The sequence below is a fragment of the Corythoichthys intestinalis genome, chromosome 10 (genome assembly GCF_030265065.1).
Source record: "Corythoichthys intestinalis isolate RoL2023-P3 chromosome 10, ASM3026506v1, whole genome shotgun sequence".
Lineage (NCBI taxonomy): Eukaryota > Metazoa > Chordata > Actinopteri > Syngnathiformes > Syngnathidae > Corythoichthys > Corythoichthys intestinalis.
Window position 1 is genome coordinate 38,772,879 of NC_080404.1, and position 19,618 is coordinate 38,792,496.

The window sequence follows — 19,618 nt, forward strand, 5'->3', positions numbered from 1 at the left end:
AAAAAGGCGCCAAGCTTAAAAAACCTGCCGCTGTCAACGCTCTGGGAGGTCGCATTTGACAGCATTCTGCTGCGGTCCTCCTCGCAAGCTGTTTGCTCGCCATTCACTCTCGTGTGCATTTGATCGCTAGTTTGATACACTCCAGCTTTTTCGGTGAGGTCTTTTGTATTTATTCGTAATTTGATTGTTTTTGTTCACCACTGTAAATAAGAGCACTGAAGCAGTAGGGGCAAGCCGCCATTTCTGTTCAACCCGTTTTCTCCTGGTTTGTTTAGTGTAAGAAGTTAGGTTAGTGGCTGTCTTTTCTTTGTTCCTTTTACACGATCAGGGTTTACTTAGCGGGTGGGGTTTAAGTGTAGATTCCTTTTGTCTGTTGTTTTGGCCTGGGCTTACCCTGAAGCCACGATTCATCCACATTTTGTACATTCATTGCGAGTTTGATTGTTGTGTAAATACATTTGTGTCCACTTGTAAATTTGTGTGGCTTGTTTTATGCTACACCGTACCTTAGCGAGCCGTCCGTGGGACGTAACAGTAAAATACATGTTAAAATCTTAGTCATCGGGATTGCTTTTCTCTTTAGCACAGGACTTCTTTTTTGTCCTTCCTTTCAGAAAGAAAGCTGACCAATACGCGGGGTCTGAAAGGCAAATTGTTGTTGGATTATCTTTAAATACCCGCGACTTTTTGAGCAGAATTCTAGCTTTGTATAGACTAATGTTCCAATTGTTGAAAGCACAAAGGTGTGAAATAAACAACTAGCACATTTATATTTTGAATTTTGTTTTCTTACTGTACCGAAAATGAACCGAACTGTGACCTCAAAACCGAGGTATGTACCGAAGCGAAATTTTTGTGTGCTGTTACACCCCTACAAAATAGAATGGAAAAAAATTAAATCATTATCATTTTACACAAAACTCCACAAATGGGCTGGACAAAAATATTGGCACCCTTTGAAAAATCATGTGACGCTTCTCTAATTTGTGTAATTAACAGCACATGTTACTTACCTGTGGCACATAATGGGTGGTGGCAATAACTAAATCACAGTTGCAGCCAGTTAAAATTGATTAAATTTGACTGGACCTCTTTCCTGTGTACCATATTGAGCATGGAGAAAAGAAAGAAGACCAAAGAACTGTCTGAGGACTTGAGAAGCAAATTTGTAAGGAACCATCTGCAATCTCAAGGCTACAAGTCCATCTGCAAAGACCTGAATGTTCCTGTGTCTTCCGTGCGCAGTGTCATCAGTAAGTGTAAAGCCCATGGCACTGTGGCTAACCACCCTAGATGTGGACGGAAAAGAAAAATTGACGAGAGATTTAAACTAAAGATTGTGGATGGTGGATAAAGAACCTCGACTAACATCCAAACAAGTTCAAGCTGTCCTGCAGTCCAAGGGTACAACACTGTAAACCAGTACTATCCGTCGGCGTCTGAATTAAAAGGGACTCTATGGTAGGATACCCAGGAAGACCCCACTTCTGACCCAGAGACATAAAAAAGACAGGCTGGAGTTTGCCAAAACTTACCTGAAAAGGCCAAAAACGTTTTGGAAGAATGTTCTCTGGTCAGATGAGACAAAAGTAGAACTTTTTGGGAAAAGGCATCAACATAGAGTTTACAGTAAAAAAACGAGGCCTTCAAAGAAAAGAACACAGTCCCCATAGACAAACATGGCGAAGGTTCCCTGATGTTTTAGGGTTGCTTTGGTGCCTCTGGCACTGGACTGCTTAACCGTGTGCATGGCATTATGAAGTCTGAAGACCACCAACAAATTTTGCAACATAATGTAAGGCCCAGTGTGAGAAAGCTGGGTCCCCCTCAGACGTCATGGGTCTTCCAGCAGGACAATGACCCAAAACAAACTTCAAAAAGCACTAGAAAATGGTTTAAGAGAAAGCACTGGAGACTTCTAAAGTGGCCAGCAATGAGTCCAGACCTGAATCCCATAGAACACCTGTGGAAGGATCTGAAAATGGCAGTTTGGAGAAGGCACCCTTCAAATCTCAGAGACCTGGAGCAGTTGGCCAAAGAAGAATAGTCTAAAATTCCAGCAGAGCAGTTGGCCAAAGAAGAATAGTCTAAACTTGATGGATACCGGATGCGGTTGCTCGCACTTATTTTGTCTAAAGGTTGTGCTACCAAGTATTCGGCTGAGGGTGCCAATACTTTTGTCCGGCCCATTTTTGGAGTTTTGTGTACAATGATCATTTTATTTTTTCCAATCTCTATTGTGTTTTTTCATTGCAAGCAAAATAAATGAAGATATTACTACCAAAGCATTTGTAATTGAAATCATTTTCTGGGAGAAATTGAGCATTATCTGACAGAATTGAAGGGGTGCCAATACTTTTGGCCAGCACTGTAGATAGACGAATGGATGGATGAGTAGCTTTATTAGCAGACTCAAGGTCCAAGTTACAACCATACAAAACAAGAAACAGATTAAACAAAAATAACAATATAACAATAAAAGGAAGTGAACTACAGTGATAACAAACCAAGGTCACTTAGCGACCCACTTTTAAAAGGCACCTAAACCAGTGTTTCCAGAACAGTGACAAGCAGCATGTAGAACTGTGCAAATGGTAGTCAGGCCCAAGACAACCACATTTTTCGAAACCTTAAAACGATCAATAAAACAAGCATGAAAATGGGACAGGGGTTAAAAAGTTGAGAAGGGTGTGGAGGAAATATGTTCCGGTAGGGCTGTTAATTCACAAAAACATTTTGGAACACTTAAATTCTTTATTAAAGTACAAATAAAAATGTAAATAACAATAATTAATCACACATGAACACTGAGGTCAAATGCTGATAGTAGGCCTGAATGATATTGGAAAAACTATCATTGCGATTTTTTGGGAGTTTGCAATATTACATTGCTATAGTAAAACGAGAACATTTTCACCAAATAACTTGAATAGGTCCGTTCGAGATAGCTGTACTGTTGACGAAGACAAACAGTTTGGTCGCGCTGCCTAGCAGGAGGGAGAGTGAGACACTGTGTTGCTGTATGAGCATGAAGCAGAAAAACATGAATGTACCGTATATTGTTTTTAGATTCCGATGCTCTATAAAATGGCGCCATCGGCCCTAATTTTTATAGCTCACTTTAATCCAGGATCTGCACACTTGCTGCATTCATGAAGTAAAACAAAAGTTTAAATGTTGAAAAAAAGAAAAAAATTACACGTCCTGTGATGTGACCATTGCGCATGCACACATTGCGATGGCGATGTTCAAACGATATATTGTGCAGGCTTAGCTGATAGCATTAACTAGTGTGAAAAAATGGAATGTAAACAGATTCAGAACCTTGACTTCGCCTTTCCAACATTATTCAAAAACAATTCTTATTAAAAAAAAAAAAAAGTATAGCATTATTATTATTAGAGATGCCGATCGATCGGGTCCGATCACGTCATTTTCAAAGTATCGGAATCAGCAAAAAAATATCGGACATGCCTTTTTTTAATATATATATATATATTTTTTTTATTAAATCGTTTTCTAATTGTATTTAACGTTACAGACAAAATGTAAATGTCTTACACTCATCCAGAGTCTTTAATTTTGGCTTAAACTAGGGCTATCAAATTTATTGCGTTAACGGCGGTAATAACTTTTAAATATTTAACGCAATTAATGCATGTGCTGCATTACCCACTCACGCATCATCGCGTTCAATCTATAATGGCACCATTTTACGTATACATAGAGTTAAAAGGCAATGTTAAATGAGTAGAGAGAATTTTGGCAGCCTTTGAAGCTTTTTTTTAAAAATTGGTTAAAGCCTTACACTCCCTCTCTCATCGATTAGAAATATTGTGGGAAGCAATGCGAGGAAGAAAGGTAGAAGTTGATCTTTTTCTTAACACCCTATTTTATTTCCCAACGCAGAGAAGATATATCAATTGGTACCACTACGCACAGTCATGGTTGCACTTCCCATCATGCATTTGGGCAGAAGTTAAATGGCTACAGTATCATTTACTGAAAGCTCAACAAATACACTAGATGGCAATATTTAGTCACAATATACAAGGTCACATTTATCCTTTAAGAATTACAAGTCTTTCTATCCATGTAATATAAATGCCATCTTGAGGATTTATTGTCATAATAAACAAATACAGTACTTATGTACTGTATGTTGAATGTATATATTCGTCCGAGTTTTATTCATTTTTTTCTTAATGCATTGCCAAAATGTATATGATCGGGAAAAATGATCGGGAATGATTGGAATTGAATCGGGAGCAAAAAATACAATCGGATCGGGAAATAGCGGGATCGGCAGATACTCAAACTAAAACGATCGGGATCGGATCGGGAGCAAAAACATGATCGGAACAACCCTAATTATTATAGTACACTACTGTATATATAATAGTATTATAATAACTAAAATATTAATTGCCAATCATGTTTTTTAAAAAGGGTGTCATTTTAAAGTTTTTCTTAGTGTAAAATCTGAATTCTTTTGTATTATAGTATTTACATACTATAGTATTAATTCTGAAGTATGTGGGATTAATTCCAGAAATCGTTATTTATATGAGAAACGTGACTTTTATTTTGAAATGTCCACCGGAACTACGCTCGCTAAACCGCTAACAACTTTACACTACGCAAAAAGCACTTTTAGTCATTGCTTGTGGTGTCACTAAAAGATTTTTTTTTCTTCATTTCTTCATTTGCAAATGCTGTTAACCAGCAATTTTTCATGTTTGAAGTGTCACCGTTTAACCGCAAGTTTGCGTTTTGGAAAAGACTGCCAATGTTTTATAGCAGGCTAAAGTAAGTTGTCTTTTTTCCCCATTAGTCTCAGTGCAGCAATGCTAACGTTTACAGTGTTTAATATAGATGCGTTTCCTTATTTTGTATTTGTGAACTGTAATTCTACGGCGTGTTGTTGACCAATAAACATCTGGACACAACAACTGGAGTCTCATATGTCACCTACACGCACGCACAAATGTATCCACGCGCGCGGTGATAAAACGCAGCCGTGAAAACAACCGCCCTCATTTTTATTTACCATGCGATAAATGGATTCATTGCATATTGCGACAGGCTTAGCAACTTCAATAAAACATGTCGTTAGTTAGTTAGATGGACTTTTGACCCCCCCCCCACCACCACCACCAAAAAAATAAATAAAAATTCTCCTCCGATCTACACAATTCACGTAGGTCACCCTTTTTTACTTCAAAACGGTGAATTTCGCCAAAAAGTGAGTGATTTTCATGACTGATAAAATTAAACATCAGCACCCTTAAGAAGGACTGGAGAGTATTCACCGAAGCAGCTACAAACAATTCAGAGGCACTGCACCACCTGGGCCCTTTCAACAAGATTCTTAGAGAGTCATATATGCCACTTGCAGTCTCTGAAAACTTGTCTTATTATAATTTGACCACAGATGCGCAGTGTAGAGGGGTGTACAATAGGCCTTGAACAAGGCGAGCTTGACCTCATCAGAGCAGAGAGGGGTCTATAGTTGTTCGAGCTGCTCACTTCCCTTGCTTTATCCTTGATGACAGGGATATCCTGCGATCTTGATTAATATCATGATTTTTTTAAAATTGATTTTTGTATTGTACTTTAAATGGGAATCTTAACTAATCAGTAATAAAAACATAAGAAACCAGAGAATAGTGCTATCAACATTTTATTTGTACTATGTATGTGGGGACGTCCCCAATCTGATCATGTGACTTGAAATTGGGCCCGATCCCGTCATTTTCAGAGGGTCAGAATCAGCCAAAAAAAGATTGATCTTATGAAACGTATTTATTATTAAGTATTAGCTCATTGGCTGCCATTGACAACAATAGACATCCAATCTACTTTGACTGGGAGGGCTTTTAGCGATCGTTCGATCACTTCCAGCCCCCTAGTCATATTGGATTGGACGTCTATCACCGTCAATTGCAGGAAAACATGATCTCTCAATGCCAACCTTCCCAGTTGAAATGGATTTGAATTCTATAACTGTCAGTGGCAGTCAATAAGTTAAGGGCTACAAGCAACAAAATAACCCAAACGTTTAAAGGAGGGCTGCAGCTATCGATTATTTTAGTAGTCAATTAATCAATGAACTAGTTAGTTCAAATAATTGAGTAATCGGATGAGGAATACAGAAAATTAAAATACCTGAGCTGAGCCTCAAACGGAATATAAATAAATAAATGAGGATCTAAGTACAACAAAAGACCAATTGGCTAACTTACACAACAAAAGTCCGCTAGCTTAAATGCTATAAAATGCCAACTTTTTTTTTTTTTTTTTTTTTTTTTTAAATACAATGCTCTTAACAAATGGTTCAAACACATACTCCAACAAAAAAAGTCTAAATATACCAATTAACTAAATTATGAATGCATTAAGAAACATTAGCTTGAACAAAAAACTCATGTTGGTCTTAACAGGCAGCAGCTGGATTCAGCCATGTGAAATGAGTTATGTCATATTCACTGTCCTCAGTAGAGGGCAGTGTATCCACCCAAATCAATAAAACTAAATGCAAACACTTTCAAAACAAACCATTACAACGCCACTTTAATTAAATAAATACGCGAAGCAGCAGTTTAATTCAAATCTTTTTTCTAATCGAATTACTCGAGTCAATCGATTAATCTTTGCAGCACTAGTTTAAAGACATTACAAAAAAAAAAAAAAAAAAAAAAATTACGGTACTGAATGTACATAATTCAGAATTGTTTGTTTTTATACATTAATTAATTCAATTTATATTTAATTCCTATATGTTTTTGAAGAGTCAAATACTTTTGGAGGTGGTACTTAGTGTCCAAAGTTTGAGAACAACTGCTGTAGTGTATAACAATAGACCAGGATTGGTCCGTAAACCACGGGTTGAAATGGCACAAGCTGTCCCCTGCGTGGCCCCACTTTGACACACATGCATAAATATGTGTTAGTAAGCAGGCGGAACCCTCATTGGCACTGTAGCACAGTATGTGTCACTCGTGTGAGTTTTCTCAGCAACCCCTCCGCCCACCAAATGGTGACCAGATGTTCGTCAATCTAGCGAAATGTTGGGGGATGTTACCTCTCTTTCCACGCCCGCTGCGGTGTCCAGCAACTTCTCCATCTCGCAGTGTATGGAGCTCTCCAGCTGTTGCCGCATCATTTCCTGGAAGTGAGACATCTCTCCGTTGAGCACTCCTTTACTCAGCCCTGCATGTGAATGGGAGAGTGAAGAGTAAAACTGACAATGCGTTAATCACATTGGACATGAAGTAAACAAGACAAGCATGTCCCAGTAAAACCTTAACACTGCACAGACATAATTAAAACCAAAAATATGATAATAGTCTGATACTGGAATGCAGACACGCTGTTCTTGATTCCAGCTGCTCCCAAGTCACTTTTTTCAGACATAATACGTTGGCTGCCATCGATGGTGATAGTCTATTGGCGTCAATAGCAGTCATAAAAAAAAAAAAAAAAAAAAAAAAAACATTTTACCGAAACATTTCAAATGTTCGACAATTCAACAGAAAAAATGGGAACATTTAAATTCCCCTTGGTATTAATAGGCAACAACAAAACTATGACTGCGCATAATGGAAATAAAAGTGCTGCTTTAAAACACAATTGACTTTTGTCCCTAAAAAAGGTCAACAAAGTATACTGTAGAATTCCAAGTACATGGTAAGTTGCCCATAGTAATATATTTTTTTCCATGACTTCAGTATAAAGATTGATATGAAAAGACACTTAAGAAAACGAAAAATGATTGGACATTAGGCCTGCAATGTATACCGTAATCAATTATCAAATTAGTTGAAATTGCTGATCTAAGAATTGTTCAAAATCTTTTTTCAACCTCTTAAAGTATAATACTAGAGATGTCCCGATCCGATATTTGGATCGGATCGGACGCTGATATGGGCAAAAAAATGCGCATTGGTATCGGATCGGCCAACACGGAAAAATTCTGATCTAGACTTCCGATCCAGTTTTTTTCTAAAAAAAAAAAAAAAAGTCCGGTCCGGGTTTTCCAGCACGCCGATTTACATAATCCATTCCAGTTTTCTCTCAAACCATTTTATAGTGCTTTTTGAAGTGTGTTTTGGGCCATTGTCCTGCTGGAAGACCCATGACCTCTGAGGGAAACCCAGCTTTCTAACACTGGGCCCTACATTATACTGCAAAATTTGTTGGCAAGTCTTAAAACTTCATAATGCCATGCACACGGTCAAGCAGTCCAGTGCCAGAGGCAGCAAAGCATTCCCAAAACATCAGGGAACCTCCGCCATGTTTGACTGTGGGGACAGTATTCTTTTATTTGAAGGCCTTGTTTTTTCCCCCTCTAAACTCTATGTTGATGCATTTTCCCAAAAAGCACTAATTTTTTTCTCATCTGACCAGAGAACATTCTTCCAAAACCTTTTTGGCTCTCTCGTGTTAGTTTTGGCAAACTCCAGCCTGTCTTTTTTATGTCTCTGGGTCAGAAGTGGGGTTTTCCTGGGTATCCTAGTATCTTTTCATTCAGACGTTGACGGATAGCACAGGTTGACACTGTTGTACCCTTGGACTGCGGGACAGCTTGGAACTTGTTTGGGTGTTAGTCGAGGTTCTTTATCCACCATCCGCACAATATTTCGTTGAATTCTGTCGTCAATTTTTCTTTTCCGTCCACATCTAGGGAGGTTAGCCACAGTGCCATGGGCTTTACACTTATTGATGACACTGTGCACGGTAGACATAGGAACATTCAGGTCATTGGAGATGGACTTGTTGCCTTGAGATTGCCCATGCTTCCTCACATTTTTTTCTTCTCAAGTCCTGAGACAGTTCTTTGGTCTTCTTTCTTTTCTCCATGCTCAATGTGGTACACACAAGGACACAGGACAGAGGTTGAGTCAACTTTAATCCATTTTAACTGGCTGCAACTGTGATTTAGTCATTGCCACCACCTGTTATGTGCCACAGGTGCTGTTAATTACAAAAATTAGAGAAGCATTACATGATTTTTCAAAGGGTGCCAATACTTTTGGCCAGCAGTGTATATACATACACACATATATATATATATATATGCACATATACAGTAAATACTGTATAGTGCATGTGTACCGAGTACCCAACTAATAGCAAAATAATCTTTGATCAATTGACTGTCAAAATGATCATTTGAGGCAGCCCTTTTGGACGTCTGTCACCCCCCCCCCCCACACCACCAAAAAAACACAAATCTATTCAAATCCATATATAGTGTTTTTACAAACATTAACTTAAAAATATGCTTCAATTTTTTCAGAGCAAACCTGCATTTGTAAAAAAAAAAAAAAAACTAACTAACTCCAAATACTTGGTTAAAAAGCGTGCTCAAAACTACCAATGTGTACAAACTAAAGATGTCCCGATCGATCGGGTCCGATCACGTCATTTTCAAAGTATCGGAATCGGCAAAAAATATCGGACATGCCTTTTATATATATATATATATATATATATTTTTTTTTAAACTTTTTCTAATTGTATATAACATTACAGACAAAATGTCTTACACTCATCCAGAGTAGTTTTGGCTTAAAGTAGGGCTATCAAATTTATTGGGTTAACGGCGGTAATTATTTTTTCTTAATTAATCACGTTAATTAACGCATGCGCTGCACGACCCACACACGCATTGTCGCGTTCAATCTATAAAGGCGCTGTTTTACCAATATATAGAGCTAAACGCAGCGTATAATGAGTAGAGAGAATTTTGACATCCTTTGGAGACTTTTTTTATTTGGCTAAAGCCTTACATTCCCTCTCTCAGCAATTAAAATTAATGTGGGAGGCAATGTGGGGAAGATAGGTAGTAGTTGATCATTTTCTTGACACCTTATGTTCTTTCCCAACGCAGAGAAGATATATCAATTGGTGCCCCTACGCCAGTACTTCTCAAATGGTGGGGCGCGCCCCCCCAGGGGGGCGCAGAGCGATGCCAGGGGTGGCGCGAGTGACCTCGGGGAACATGCTTTTTTTTTTGTTTTTTTTTGGCCGTACTAGAATAAAGTGTACTTGCACATCCACTCCGTGGGTGGCAGTGGTGCTCTCATTTTCAAAGTGCGTGCAGTATTTTTGAAGGTAAGCAAGAGCACACGGAAGAGACTCATGTAGAGCTGGACTCACGCGACCCACTGTCTTCTCCGGTTCTCACGTGTCCGGCCGAGAAGTGCCGTTTTCGGCTTGGGATCGTCACGACCACCGCCCTCACCTACGGTTCTTCCTCGGCCGCCGAGAATGCGCTTTTTTCGGGCCGTTTGCCTTTTGGCTTTGACTTTTAATATAGTGGGAAATGAGGAAAGACCACTGTTTGCTGAGTCTAAAAATGATTATAGCGGAGAGTCTGAAGCCAAATCAGTTAAGACGCCACTTAAAGACATTAGACCTCAATCTTATTGATAAGCCGCTTGATTGTTTTTCAGCGAAAACGTGCCGAATATTCCCAATTGTCACAATCGTCCCGCTTTGTCAGTGTTATATCAGTAAACCAGTGATCACTGTGGTGAATCGGCGAAAATAAAAACTTTCCTTCTGTCCAAAGACACTTTTTTCCCCCTTCTATTCAGTTTTGTTTTTTTCGGTCAAATTTTTTTGGCATGTTGTCTTGAAGAGTAAATGTTTCTAATCAATTTGAATTTGTTATTATTTACTGATTTTATTACATTTTATTTTTCAGTATCAAATGGTCAAAAATGTACCTTGAGTGTATTTTTACAGTTTGGATGTGACTTTTTTATTTATTTATTTTTTTACTTCAGGCAAATTTATACGCGTTAAGTCTTTTCTGTTACAAGCAAAACAATGTTAATAAAGTTATATTTTATTATAAGTTGATCTATGTTACTTTTTTCTTTAATAGAAAAAAAGGACACAATGTTAGGCTGAGGCGTACTTATAATAGTACTGTTTACAGTGGCGGCAGAGAGTTTGGGGGGGCGCGAAACATTTACGTCTTCCTTGGGGGGGCGTAACAGAAAATAATTGAGAAGCACTGCCCTACGCACAGTCATGGTTGTACTTCCCATCATGCATTTGGGTTGAATGGCTGCAGTATCATTTACTGAAAGCTCAACAAATACACTAGATGGCAATATTTAGTCACAATATACAAAGTCACATTTATCCTTTAAGAATTACAAGTCTTTCTATCCGTGGATCCCTCTCACAGAAAGAATTTTAATAATGTAAATGCCATCTTGAGGATTTATTGTCATAATAAACAAATACAGTACTTATACTGTTTGTTGAATGTATATATTCGTCCGAGTTTTATTCATTTTTTTCTTAATGCATTGCCAAAATGTATATGATCGGGAAAAATTATCGGGAATGATTGGAATTGAATCGGGAGCAAAAAAAAAGCAATCGGATCGGGAAATATCGGGATCGGCAGATACTCAAACTAAAACGATCTGGATCGGATCAGGAGCAAAAACACATGATCGGAACAACCCTAGTACAAACATGTCTCACACGTTAGACAAAACTTGGACTTTGAACCATCATCACATTTGACGTCAGTGAATCACGTTGTGCTGCTTCCAGTTTGTTACATCTGGAAACAATTTCTGTGACATCTGGGCAGAAATCTTGTGTTCAGATCAAATTGTGGAAGAACATTATAACCCTTTCGGAAAGTCTTAGTCATTAATGGATAATGAATCATTTCACGCATGTAAAGACACTTAGTAAATCATCTGTATTTAAGCCCAACACAAACTAGTGAACGCTATTCAATTCTCCCACCCTGTTGCGCTTGAGAGCATTTATCGTACGTCACACCAGTTGCTCTTTGACGCTGACGTCAACTAATTATACGATAGCAGAATGACGGTAATATCCCACTTGGTCCAAACATCCTCTGGCAGCAAACAGGCCGTACACATGGGACTTTGTGGCCCGTTTCCATGGTGTAGCAGCTGCTTGCAAGCCTTTCCCTACATCACTGAACACAGTGCCAAGTGTTGGATCCAACATGACTCTGGATTTGTGGAATCCGCCTGACATGATAACATCACATTTTTGGGGTGTCTTTGCGAAAGACACAGGGAAATAATTGCCTCTTGCGTTAATTTACGACAAAGTAGACTAGTAGTAGTGGTTCACATACAGTAGTTGTCTTTGATCAATCTAGCCAACTCACAACATTGAATTAAAAAAGTGTTGCTTTTTTGCTTGCAGCAGCAAATTCCAACAAAAAGTGACAACAGGAAACCAAAGTTAACCCGGGTAAAAGTAACAAGTAAGATGTCATGGCATCCGCTTCTGGCACATTAGAGGGAAGTGAGCCACATTGCAATCAATCTTCATTCAAGGAACAATACTGTAGCTATAATACTATTCTTTTTTTGGGGGGGGGGGGGGACTTTTTTGATGTTTAACCATTTCACAGCAGAATGTAAAAATTCACACAGTTGAAAAAAATGATGTCCCTGAGAGTTGTGTTCACTAGACTTTACTCAAGTTTTTAGATTCATAATCACATTTAAAAAAAAAAAAAAAAAAAAAACTCAAACTCACATTATTACAAATTATAACGCAAATAGAATCCTCATACTCAGATAAAAATAGTAGTAGACACTGTAAGTAGAAAAAAATTCTCACACCCAAGTAAAATATGAATGCCTAGTTGGATATGAGTCTTTCTGACAGCGATCTTACTCCTTATCCCTGTCCCTTAAGACATCGTGACGACCCTGGATTCCTTATTTCTTTCGAGAAATACGGCAGCTTTTTTCTTCACGTTTCTGTGTGAAAGGATGTGATTTTTGCGTGTGTGTAAAAAAGTGGCTGGAATATTCTCAGCTCTGTTTTTGCATGTTTGCCAGATACCTGTGTTGGTTTTCTTTGTGTACTCTGGCGTCCTCCAACATGACAAACTTTCCTTGGCAGTGGCATGAATGAGATTAAAAAACAAACAAACAAACAAACAAACAAACAAAAAAAACAGCGCACTCTTTTAATTCATTGGCAGCCCATTTAGACTAGGAGGGGGCGAATGAACGATTGAATGATTCAAGATGAATTGGACGTCTAGTGCTGTCAATGGCACTGAAACATGATCATTTCCAGCAATGAATTGGATGTCTTGGAAACACTGGGGGAAAAAAAATCAACTTTACAGTGTACTTGGTGCCATAATCAATGTGCATTTCTGTTTTTAATCATTTTCATTTCATTTACAAATATTATTAAATATTCAATACCGATCATTAATTTAAACAAATATGACAATTGCTACTATTTAAGTTTTTTTTTAATAAGTAAAAATAGTCACTTGCCCGATAAAGGGTTAAAGGTCCTAAGTGTCAACTAATGAATAGCTGTCACTTGAGTGACCACTATCCCTGAAAGGATCAAAGATACAGCACATTGTGATTAATATCATTGTTATAAGCATAATATGTTGTCTAATTTGTTCCATCCAGTGAATAGAAGGATGAGAAACATGGAAAACTGGTTTCATTAATCCACAAATAAAGTCTAGTTTACATATTGACAAAAGTTCTATAGCTACAACTGCCTTGAACTTCTTACCTTGGACATAAAGCGCCATGCTCACAGCAGCCAGGAAACAAGTAATTGAGAAAACTTAAAACCTTGTAATAATTGCCAGTTAAATCCTGAGTGTCATCCCGCGGTGCAGTAAACTTTCCTGGCTGTGTGCTGACTGTCCATTCGAGCAGTGAACGTCCAATCACAAGCGGAGCTCCAGATCTCAGGACATCCCGTTCAAAGCAGGAAAAAATGGGCAAATATGGGACACTTATCTCGCTCAACAGCCGACAAATGAAATGTAGCTTCGCAAACGTCAGCTTTTAACCCTCACTTCCTCATTTTGCCCAGTAAACCACGTCATAAGTCCTACCAGTGACTCTTAACCTCTGCCCAGGTTTTTTCTCCCTCCTTCTCCTGCTTCTCCCCCTTCAACGCCAACTCCCCTGCTCAGGATTTTACGAACACATTATTGCGGCCATTTCACATCGATTTCTTTAACGCCGCCAAGAGGCACCCACGTCAATTATTAACCCACTGGGGAAAACACTCCCATCCGCGCGACGTGACTAACGGAACTTCACAAGCGCATAAAAGCCAAGGGCAAACCGCGAAGAGCACGGAGACGATGCGCACGCGACGCGAGGCAGAAAAACAGAGGTTCACTGAACGCACCACGGTGATGAGGAAGGAACCACTGTGGCGAAAAAGAGTCCCTCAGGGATAGAAAACCCAATGGGCTAAGCCAGCTAACCAACAATACAAGCTAAAACGGCATCCAGAGCGGAGGTGTTATGCTCAATGCTCGGCAGTTTGGATGCCAATGGAGGGACGATAGAGGAGGTCGGCCCGGTCCTGCGGTTCAACAAGCAACTCCCCGCAAGCGGAGGAGGACATACACCACTACACGTACAAGAATATCTAATTCCTTTCGGATGCGTAAACACACCTGACAAACTGTGTTCAGAAAAAAGTCAAAATACGCGTGGAACTTGTAAAATAAAAAAAGAATATAAAAAATCTGATTAGTTTTGTCTTACCGTTAAAGTGACATTCCGAACAGGAACAAATTGGAAGGCTGGTGAGCGAGAGATAAGACCAATCAGAGCGCGGTTTTTCAATGACGTCACTAATGGGCGCCAATAGGGCTGGGCGAAATAAAACAAGAGAGTCTGGCTGCAGCCCGCCTCTCTCAGTACCCTGCGCCGCTCGTCTCAGTACCCATCCCGCAGACAGGAAGTGACGCAATATCGCAGCTCACAGACCGGAAATGACAACATGAAACAGCGCTCTAGCTCCGAGCTTCCGGTTTTATCGTAATAGTTAGCGTCCATTCGAACGTAAATACTAGTTTACTTTCCTTTTCGCACGTCTTTTATGTTCGGTTTCAGCATCACTCATTATTATTTAAATAATAATTTATTTCCATGCTCCTTAAATTGATTTGGTGAAATCGGGAGATTAACTCTTTAAGCGCGGTCAGTTTGTTAAAGCCTGCTGATTTTACCAAAATGAAAAACACGGTTACAGTACATCAAAATTAAAATACACACTACTGCAATAAAGGTTTAATTGGTGACTGAGAGATCGCATGTGACCTATCACAGTGTGTACTTTAGTTTGTCAATTGTAAAATATACTCCAATTGAGAATTATTAGAAATTGCTGTCATCCTTACATTTTTATGAACGGACACATTAATATAGCTTCATTACAATTTAATGTATCAAAAACGTAATATTCTCTCAATGTTGCAACCAAACCAATTTTGTCTTTCATTTTGCTAATTAAATTCATTCATGCGGGTGAAGATCCTAATTAACTAATTCAGAAACTATATTAAACTTTCTGCTCCAGGAAAGGCACCTTTATTTCAAACAGAAATGACAAAATAGTTGTCATGTGTTAGTTGTTCTTTTCTTTTATCCCAGACAATAGTTGTAGGTTGTTTTAATTACCTGACATTTTTCGGCAAGCCTTCATCACAGGTAATTAAAACTACCTACAACTAACATCTGGGATAAAAGAAAAAAAACAACAAATTTATAAGTGTAGAAAAATGAACTCAATACAACCAGTTCTAATATGGTAAACTTTATTTTTATTATTTTTTTATTATTATTGAGAGAATACCAGATATTTTCTTTGGTCAACAATCTCCTCAAAAAAGGTAAATCCATCTTCCAGATGGTTGAAACAGAACTTGAATGGCTCCAAGACATTGTAGTTCGTGCTCATCCTCTTCCATCTGCAGGATGCTTGGGAACTCCTACTGCATTGATCCCCCCCCCCCCGCCCTGTCCGAGGCTTTTGTGCTGTCTTGCACAATCCTTTTACCAAAACTGTTCATTGGAAAAGAGAAAGAAAACAGCTATTTGAATATTACATAATAAAAATGATGCTTTGTTAATTTTATACTTGATTTTTCTTTTCAGGCATTGCATTAAACTAGATATATAAACAATCGTACCATTTTTTCCCGCCATATCTTTTTGGAGTGGGCCACCACTAACTTGAAGGAGCTGTGGTTGCACCTCTTCCTAAAAAAAAATCAGTGAATAAAGGGGGACATGTTCAAAAGTGCGTCAGAGTAATGGACACTAAAAAGTCTTTAAAAGCTGACCTCAGCAATTATATTCAAATTTCACTTCTGTAGCTGATAGACTGGTGGCACTTCACCCTGCAGTAATGCTTTTGCCTTATCTGTCCAATGGGCAAACTCTTTCCTGTGGCTCACCTAAGTTGAAAAAATACAAAAATAAGTATTCCACATTTTCCAACAAAGAATTAAGGTGCTGTGCACCTACTTTCCTATGAATGCCATATCAACAGTTTCAAAGACTTACCATGCACCCAAGTTTGAAATTGTCCACTAGCAATATACACCACCACTTCCTCAGAGTTGGCATATCAGTCTAACAAAAATTAAAAACAAGTGTAAATAAAGAATAACGACAAGGATATTTTGTAGCCCAATTTGAATGATTCGGTGAACTTCATTTTACAATGGTTAAACTCAAAGAGAGCATCCAGAACAGTGCAAAGAGCATACTACAAATGGATAAATGAATACAAATATAACAGAGGACAAAATTGGACAGTTAAACTCACCTACCAACATGAAGATGCCACAGTCCTTCCCCTATGGCTGTCCCGAAAAACCCTAACGTAAGAATTTAACCGAGTCACTTCCTTCTAGTTTTGAATCAATGAATACACACTTTTACAAATACCTCTATTTCACTTCCAATCCTCTCTTTCCATGTCCCCCTGTTGATTGACTGTCAACGTTTTCTGCAATTGAAAATATAGGTTTATATTAAATACAGTAGTTAAACAATTACAAACGTGTTTCCATGCATAAGAACACCAACCAGTCAGGTTTAAATGATTCATGCAAACAAAACAAGGGCGTAGGTTTGCATAGGGACGGTAGGGACATAACACGACCAACTTTTCAGGATGCTAAAGTTGTCCCCACCAACTTTTGAGCAACCTTATTTGCATTATATTCGTCCCTACCAATGTTGAGACCGGGCCAATGCCCTTGAAACAAAACATTCGCAATTTTAGAGTGGCATTTTAGAATTTAGCTTCAAATGATTGGATGAATCATCTGGAGTGCAATTCTGCTTTAATTGAAGGGGCAAAATAAAAGGATCGACTGGAACATACCTTCAAAACCAAACAAGGCTATTCTGGATCATCATGGAAACGCCATGCCAATATGAATGGTTACTGAATTTCATTAGAGATAACAATAGTTCTCTGATCTCAAGATTGGATCTGTTTTTCTTCCCACAAATAATTGGAATTTGGATCATTTAATTTGTTATGATTTGACTGTTCTTTGAAAATGAACCAATGCTCCAAGTTGTAGTTGTTACTAATCAGCCTTACAGGCAGATGCATGTGTGGGTCACATCCTGTAGGCTTTCACCATGTTGCAACAACATAGGGGTCAGCCACAAATATGGTCCTTCCCTGAAAAATACATAATCTATACACACGGACATATGTTATATAAATACAAACGTACGCAGACACCTACATGAGCCCATACAAGCATTCTGTAGGCTACATAGTTAAAATAATACCCTACACACGCCAAAAAAATACTTTTTTATACCTTTGAATGAGCTACTTGTTAGACAAGTTATAAATATGCATTTCATATCTGCAAAAAAACAAAAACAAAAAGTTACATTTTACTTAATTGTACAAGTGACATTATGTTCTTTAGAGAAACTAAATCCTCAAAATTCACAGTTGATTCCATTTCATTGTTCAGGCCAACGTTCCAAAAGTCAGCACGTGTCAATCAAACTTTCTTTTTTTAGACAATCAACACCATTTCTGGCCTCTTTATATTCAAGATTTGCATAAGCTAATGAGAATGTTGATTGGTTAAATAAACAAAGAGTAAATAATCAATTATGTCCAATTGTTAACTAATATAAGGAATAATAAGCCTATCCAGATTTCCACTGAGCACAACATTTGTCTCAGACATAAAACATACCAGCCGTTCCTGGGCAGGATGAGTTTGAACCGTCCATGAAGCTCGGCATGGTCTTATATTGTCACCATTGGTCCTGTCTGCACAGTGGGTTTTACAGTGTTCGATGTCTATCAAAAAAAAAGTATTCAGCACAGTCCAAAATCTAAAGTACATTAATATTTATGCTACTTACTTCCATTTGGATCTGTGTGACATCCCTGTATCTGCATGGGAAGACTACCATTTGGGGGTCGTGATTTAGTTTCTTCCCAATGGGGTGGTGATCTTGCAGCTAGTAAAAAAAAAAACAAAATAATGAAAAAATATATAGCTAAGCAGAGTAACAATATCAAGAAAAAATTACAACCTTGTCCTATTTGGATCATGTGACAACATTCAAACTACAAAGGACCAGACAAAACAAATGAAGGCAAAACAACAATACCATACAACAACAAAAACAGCGAGCTGCGAATTGCAGGCATGTACATAATGAAAAATAAGAGTGCAATATAATGAAAACTACACAAAGAAGACTGTTCATTGTGAAAAAAAAATGTAAAAAGCATTAGCAGCATTAGCGAATTCGCTGCTGAATTCATCAGTACGTATTAAACAATATAAGTAGAGCAAAGTCACATGCAGTTAGTAAAGGAAGACATTATTTAAATTACATTAAGAATACTAGATATAAGTACGGTCTTTTCAACTCAGAATAAACACTTCATATTTTCACCGCAAGTCTTGTTTAACTATTTAACATTTTTAAACATGCATACGCTTTTAAAAACTTTTTTTCAGTGCGGCCACTTACCGTGTTTTTTTCGCGAGAGGTGAAATAACGTAACTTGTTTTCGTCGCAAGGGTTGACGACATTTCCGGTCTGAGGGGACTGAGAGCTGCGGTGTTGCGTCATTTCCTGTCTGCGGGATGGGTACTGAGAAGAGCGGCGCAGGGTACTGAGAGAGGCGGGCTGCAGCCAGACTCCTCTCAAATAAAAAGACGCCATTTCCGTCTGTAAATAAATGAATCAGAAACTGTCAAAACTCAAAGAAATGATTGGACACAAAATATTTTTCAAATATGGTTTTTGCTATGTATTTTTGGGGGGCTGAACTCTTCCGAACCGAACTCTTGTATTAAGAAAACACGTTGTCTTTAAACTGTTCGATAGCGGGAATTATGTGTTATGAATTTGTATTTTTTCTCCCTGCGACTGTACTTGCTTGTTGAAGATATTTCATATTTAATCCAAAAAGCTTTTTACCATAATTTATTTTGGTGTGGGGTCTCACTATTAGTGTTTATTGTACATATGGACATTTCCAATAATTACTAGAGCTACCAGTTTTAGTGGTTAGAAAAGTGGGCAAAGTCTGCCCCTCCCAGGTGTCAAGTTGATATTACACTCAATTTCCCAATACCGTGCTGTTCTGCGTCTGCCAAGGATTTCATAAAGGTCGTATCTTTACTAGGCCCATTCCGGCACAGTACACTTGCCTGGTCAAGTTCGTGCAGGATTGTCTTTCATGTGCATTCAAGCTAAACCATAAATCACTTGTTTGAAACTGGTTACACTTGAAA

General features: G+C 38.3%; 2 protein-coding genes and 1 long non-coding RNA gene across 20 annotated transcripts in view; 1 reads left to right on the forward strand and 2 right to left on the reverse strand.

Annotated features, from left to right (window-relative positions):
- Positions 1 to 14,629, reverse strand: part of ugp2b (UDP-glucose pyrophosphorylase 2b) — a 45,578-nt gene extending 30,949 nt beyond the window's left edge. The window contains exons 1-2 of one of the 4 annotated variants that reach the window (XM_057847358.1): positions 14,574 to 14,629; positions 7,085 to 7,212 (exon numbers count right to left, since the gene is read on the reverse strand). In XM_057847358.1, coding sequence (XP_057703341.1) covers positions 7,085 to 7,183 — 99 coding nt within the window. In that variant the 5' untranslated portion in view covers positions 7,184 to 7,212; positions 14,574 to 14,629. The other 3 variants (XM_057847359.1, XM_057847360.1, XM_057847357.1) reach the window with 3 other exon arrangements.
- The window catches only part of wdpcp (WD repeat containing planar cell polarity effector), a 231,328-nt gene that overhangs the window by 28,795 nt on the left and 182,915 nt on the right, over positions 1 to 19,618 (forward strand). The gene's annotated exons all lie outside the window — the stretch shown is intronic.
- On the reverse strand, positions 15,618 to 19,020 carry LOC130922547 (uncharacterized). Of its 8 annotated transcripts, none has more exons than XR_009064532.1 (10): positions 18,849 to 19,020; positions 18,228 to 18,326; positions 18,056 to 18,162; positions 17,663 to 17,710; positions 16,767 to 17,533; positions 16,645 to 16,696; positions 16,380 to 16,448; positions 16,157 to 16,270; positions 16,004 to 16,073; positions 15,618 to 15,875 (listed from the first exon to the last, which is right to left on the reverse strand). It is a non-coding gene; the product is annotated as an uncharacterized LOC130922547 (long non-coding RNA). The 8 variants fall into 8 exon arrangements; XR_009064533.1 differs by having other exon boundaries at positions 16,767 to 16,827; positions 17,434 to 17,533; positions 17,663 to 18,162; positions 18,849 to 19,019; XR_009064534.1 differs by lacking the exon at positions 17,663 to 17,710 and having other exon boundaries at positions 15,620 to 15,875; positions 16,767 to 16,827; positions 17,434 to 17,533; positions 18,849 to 19,013.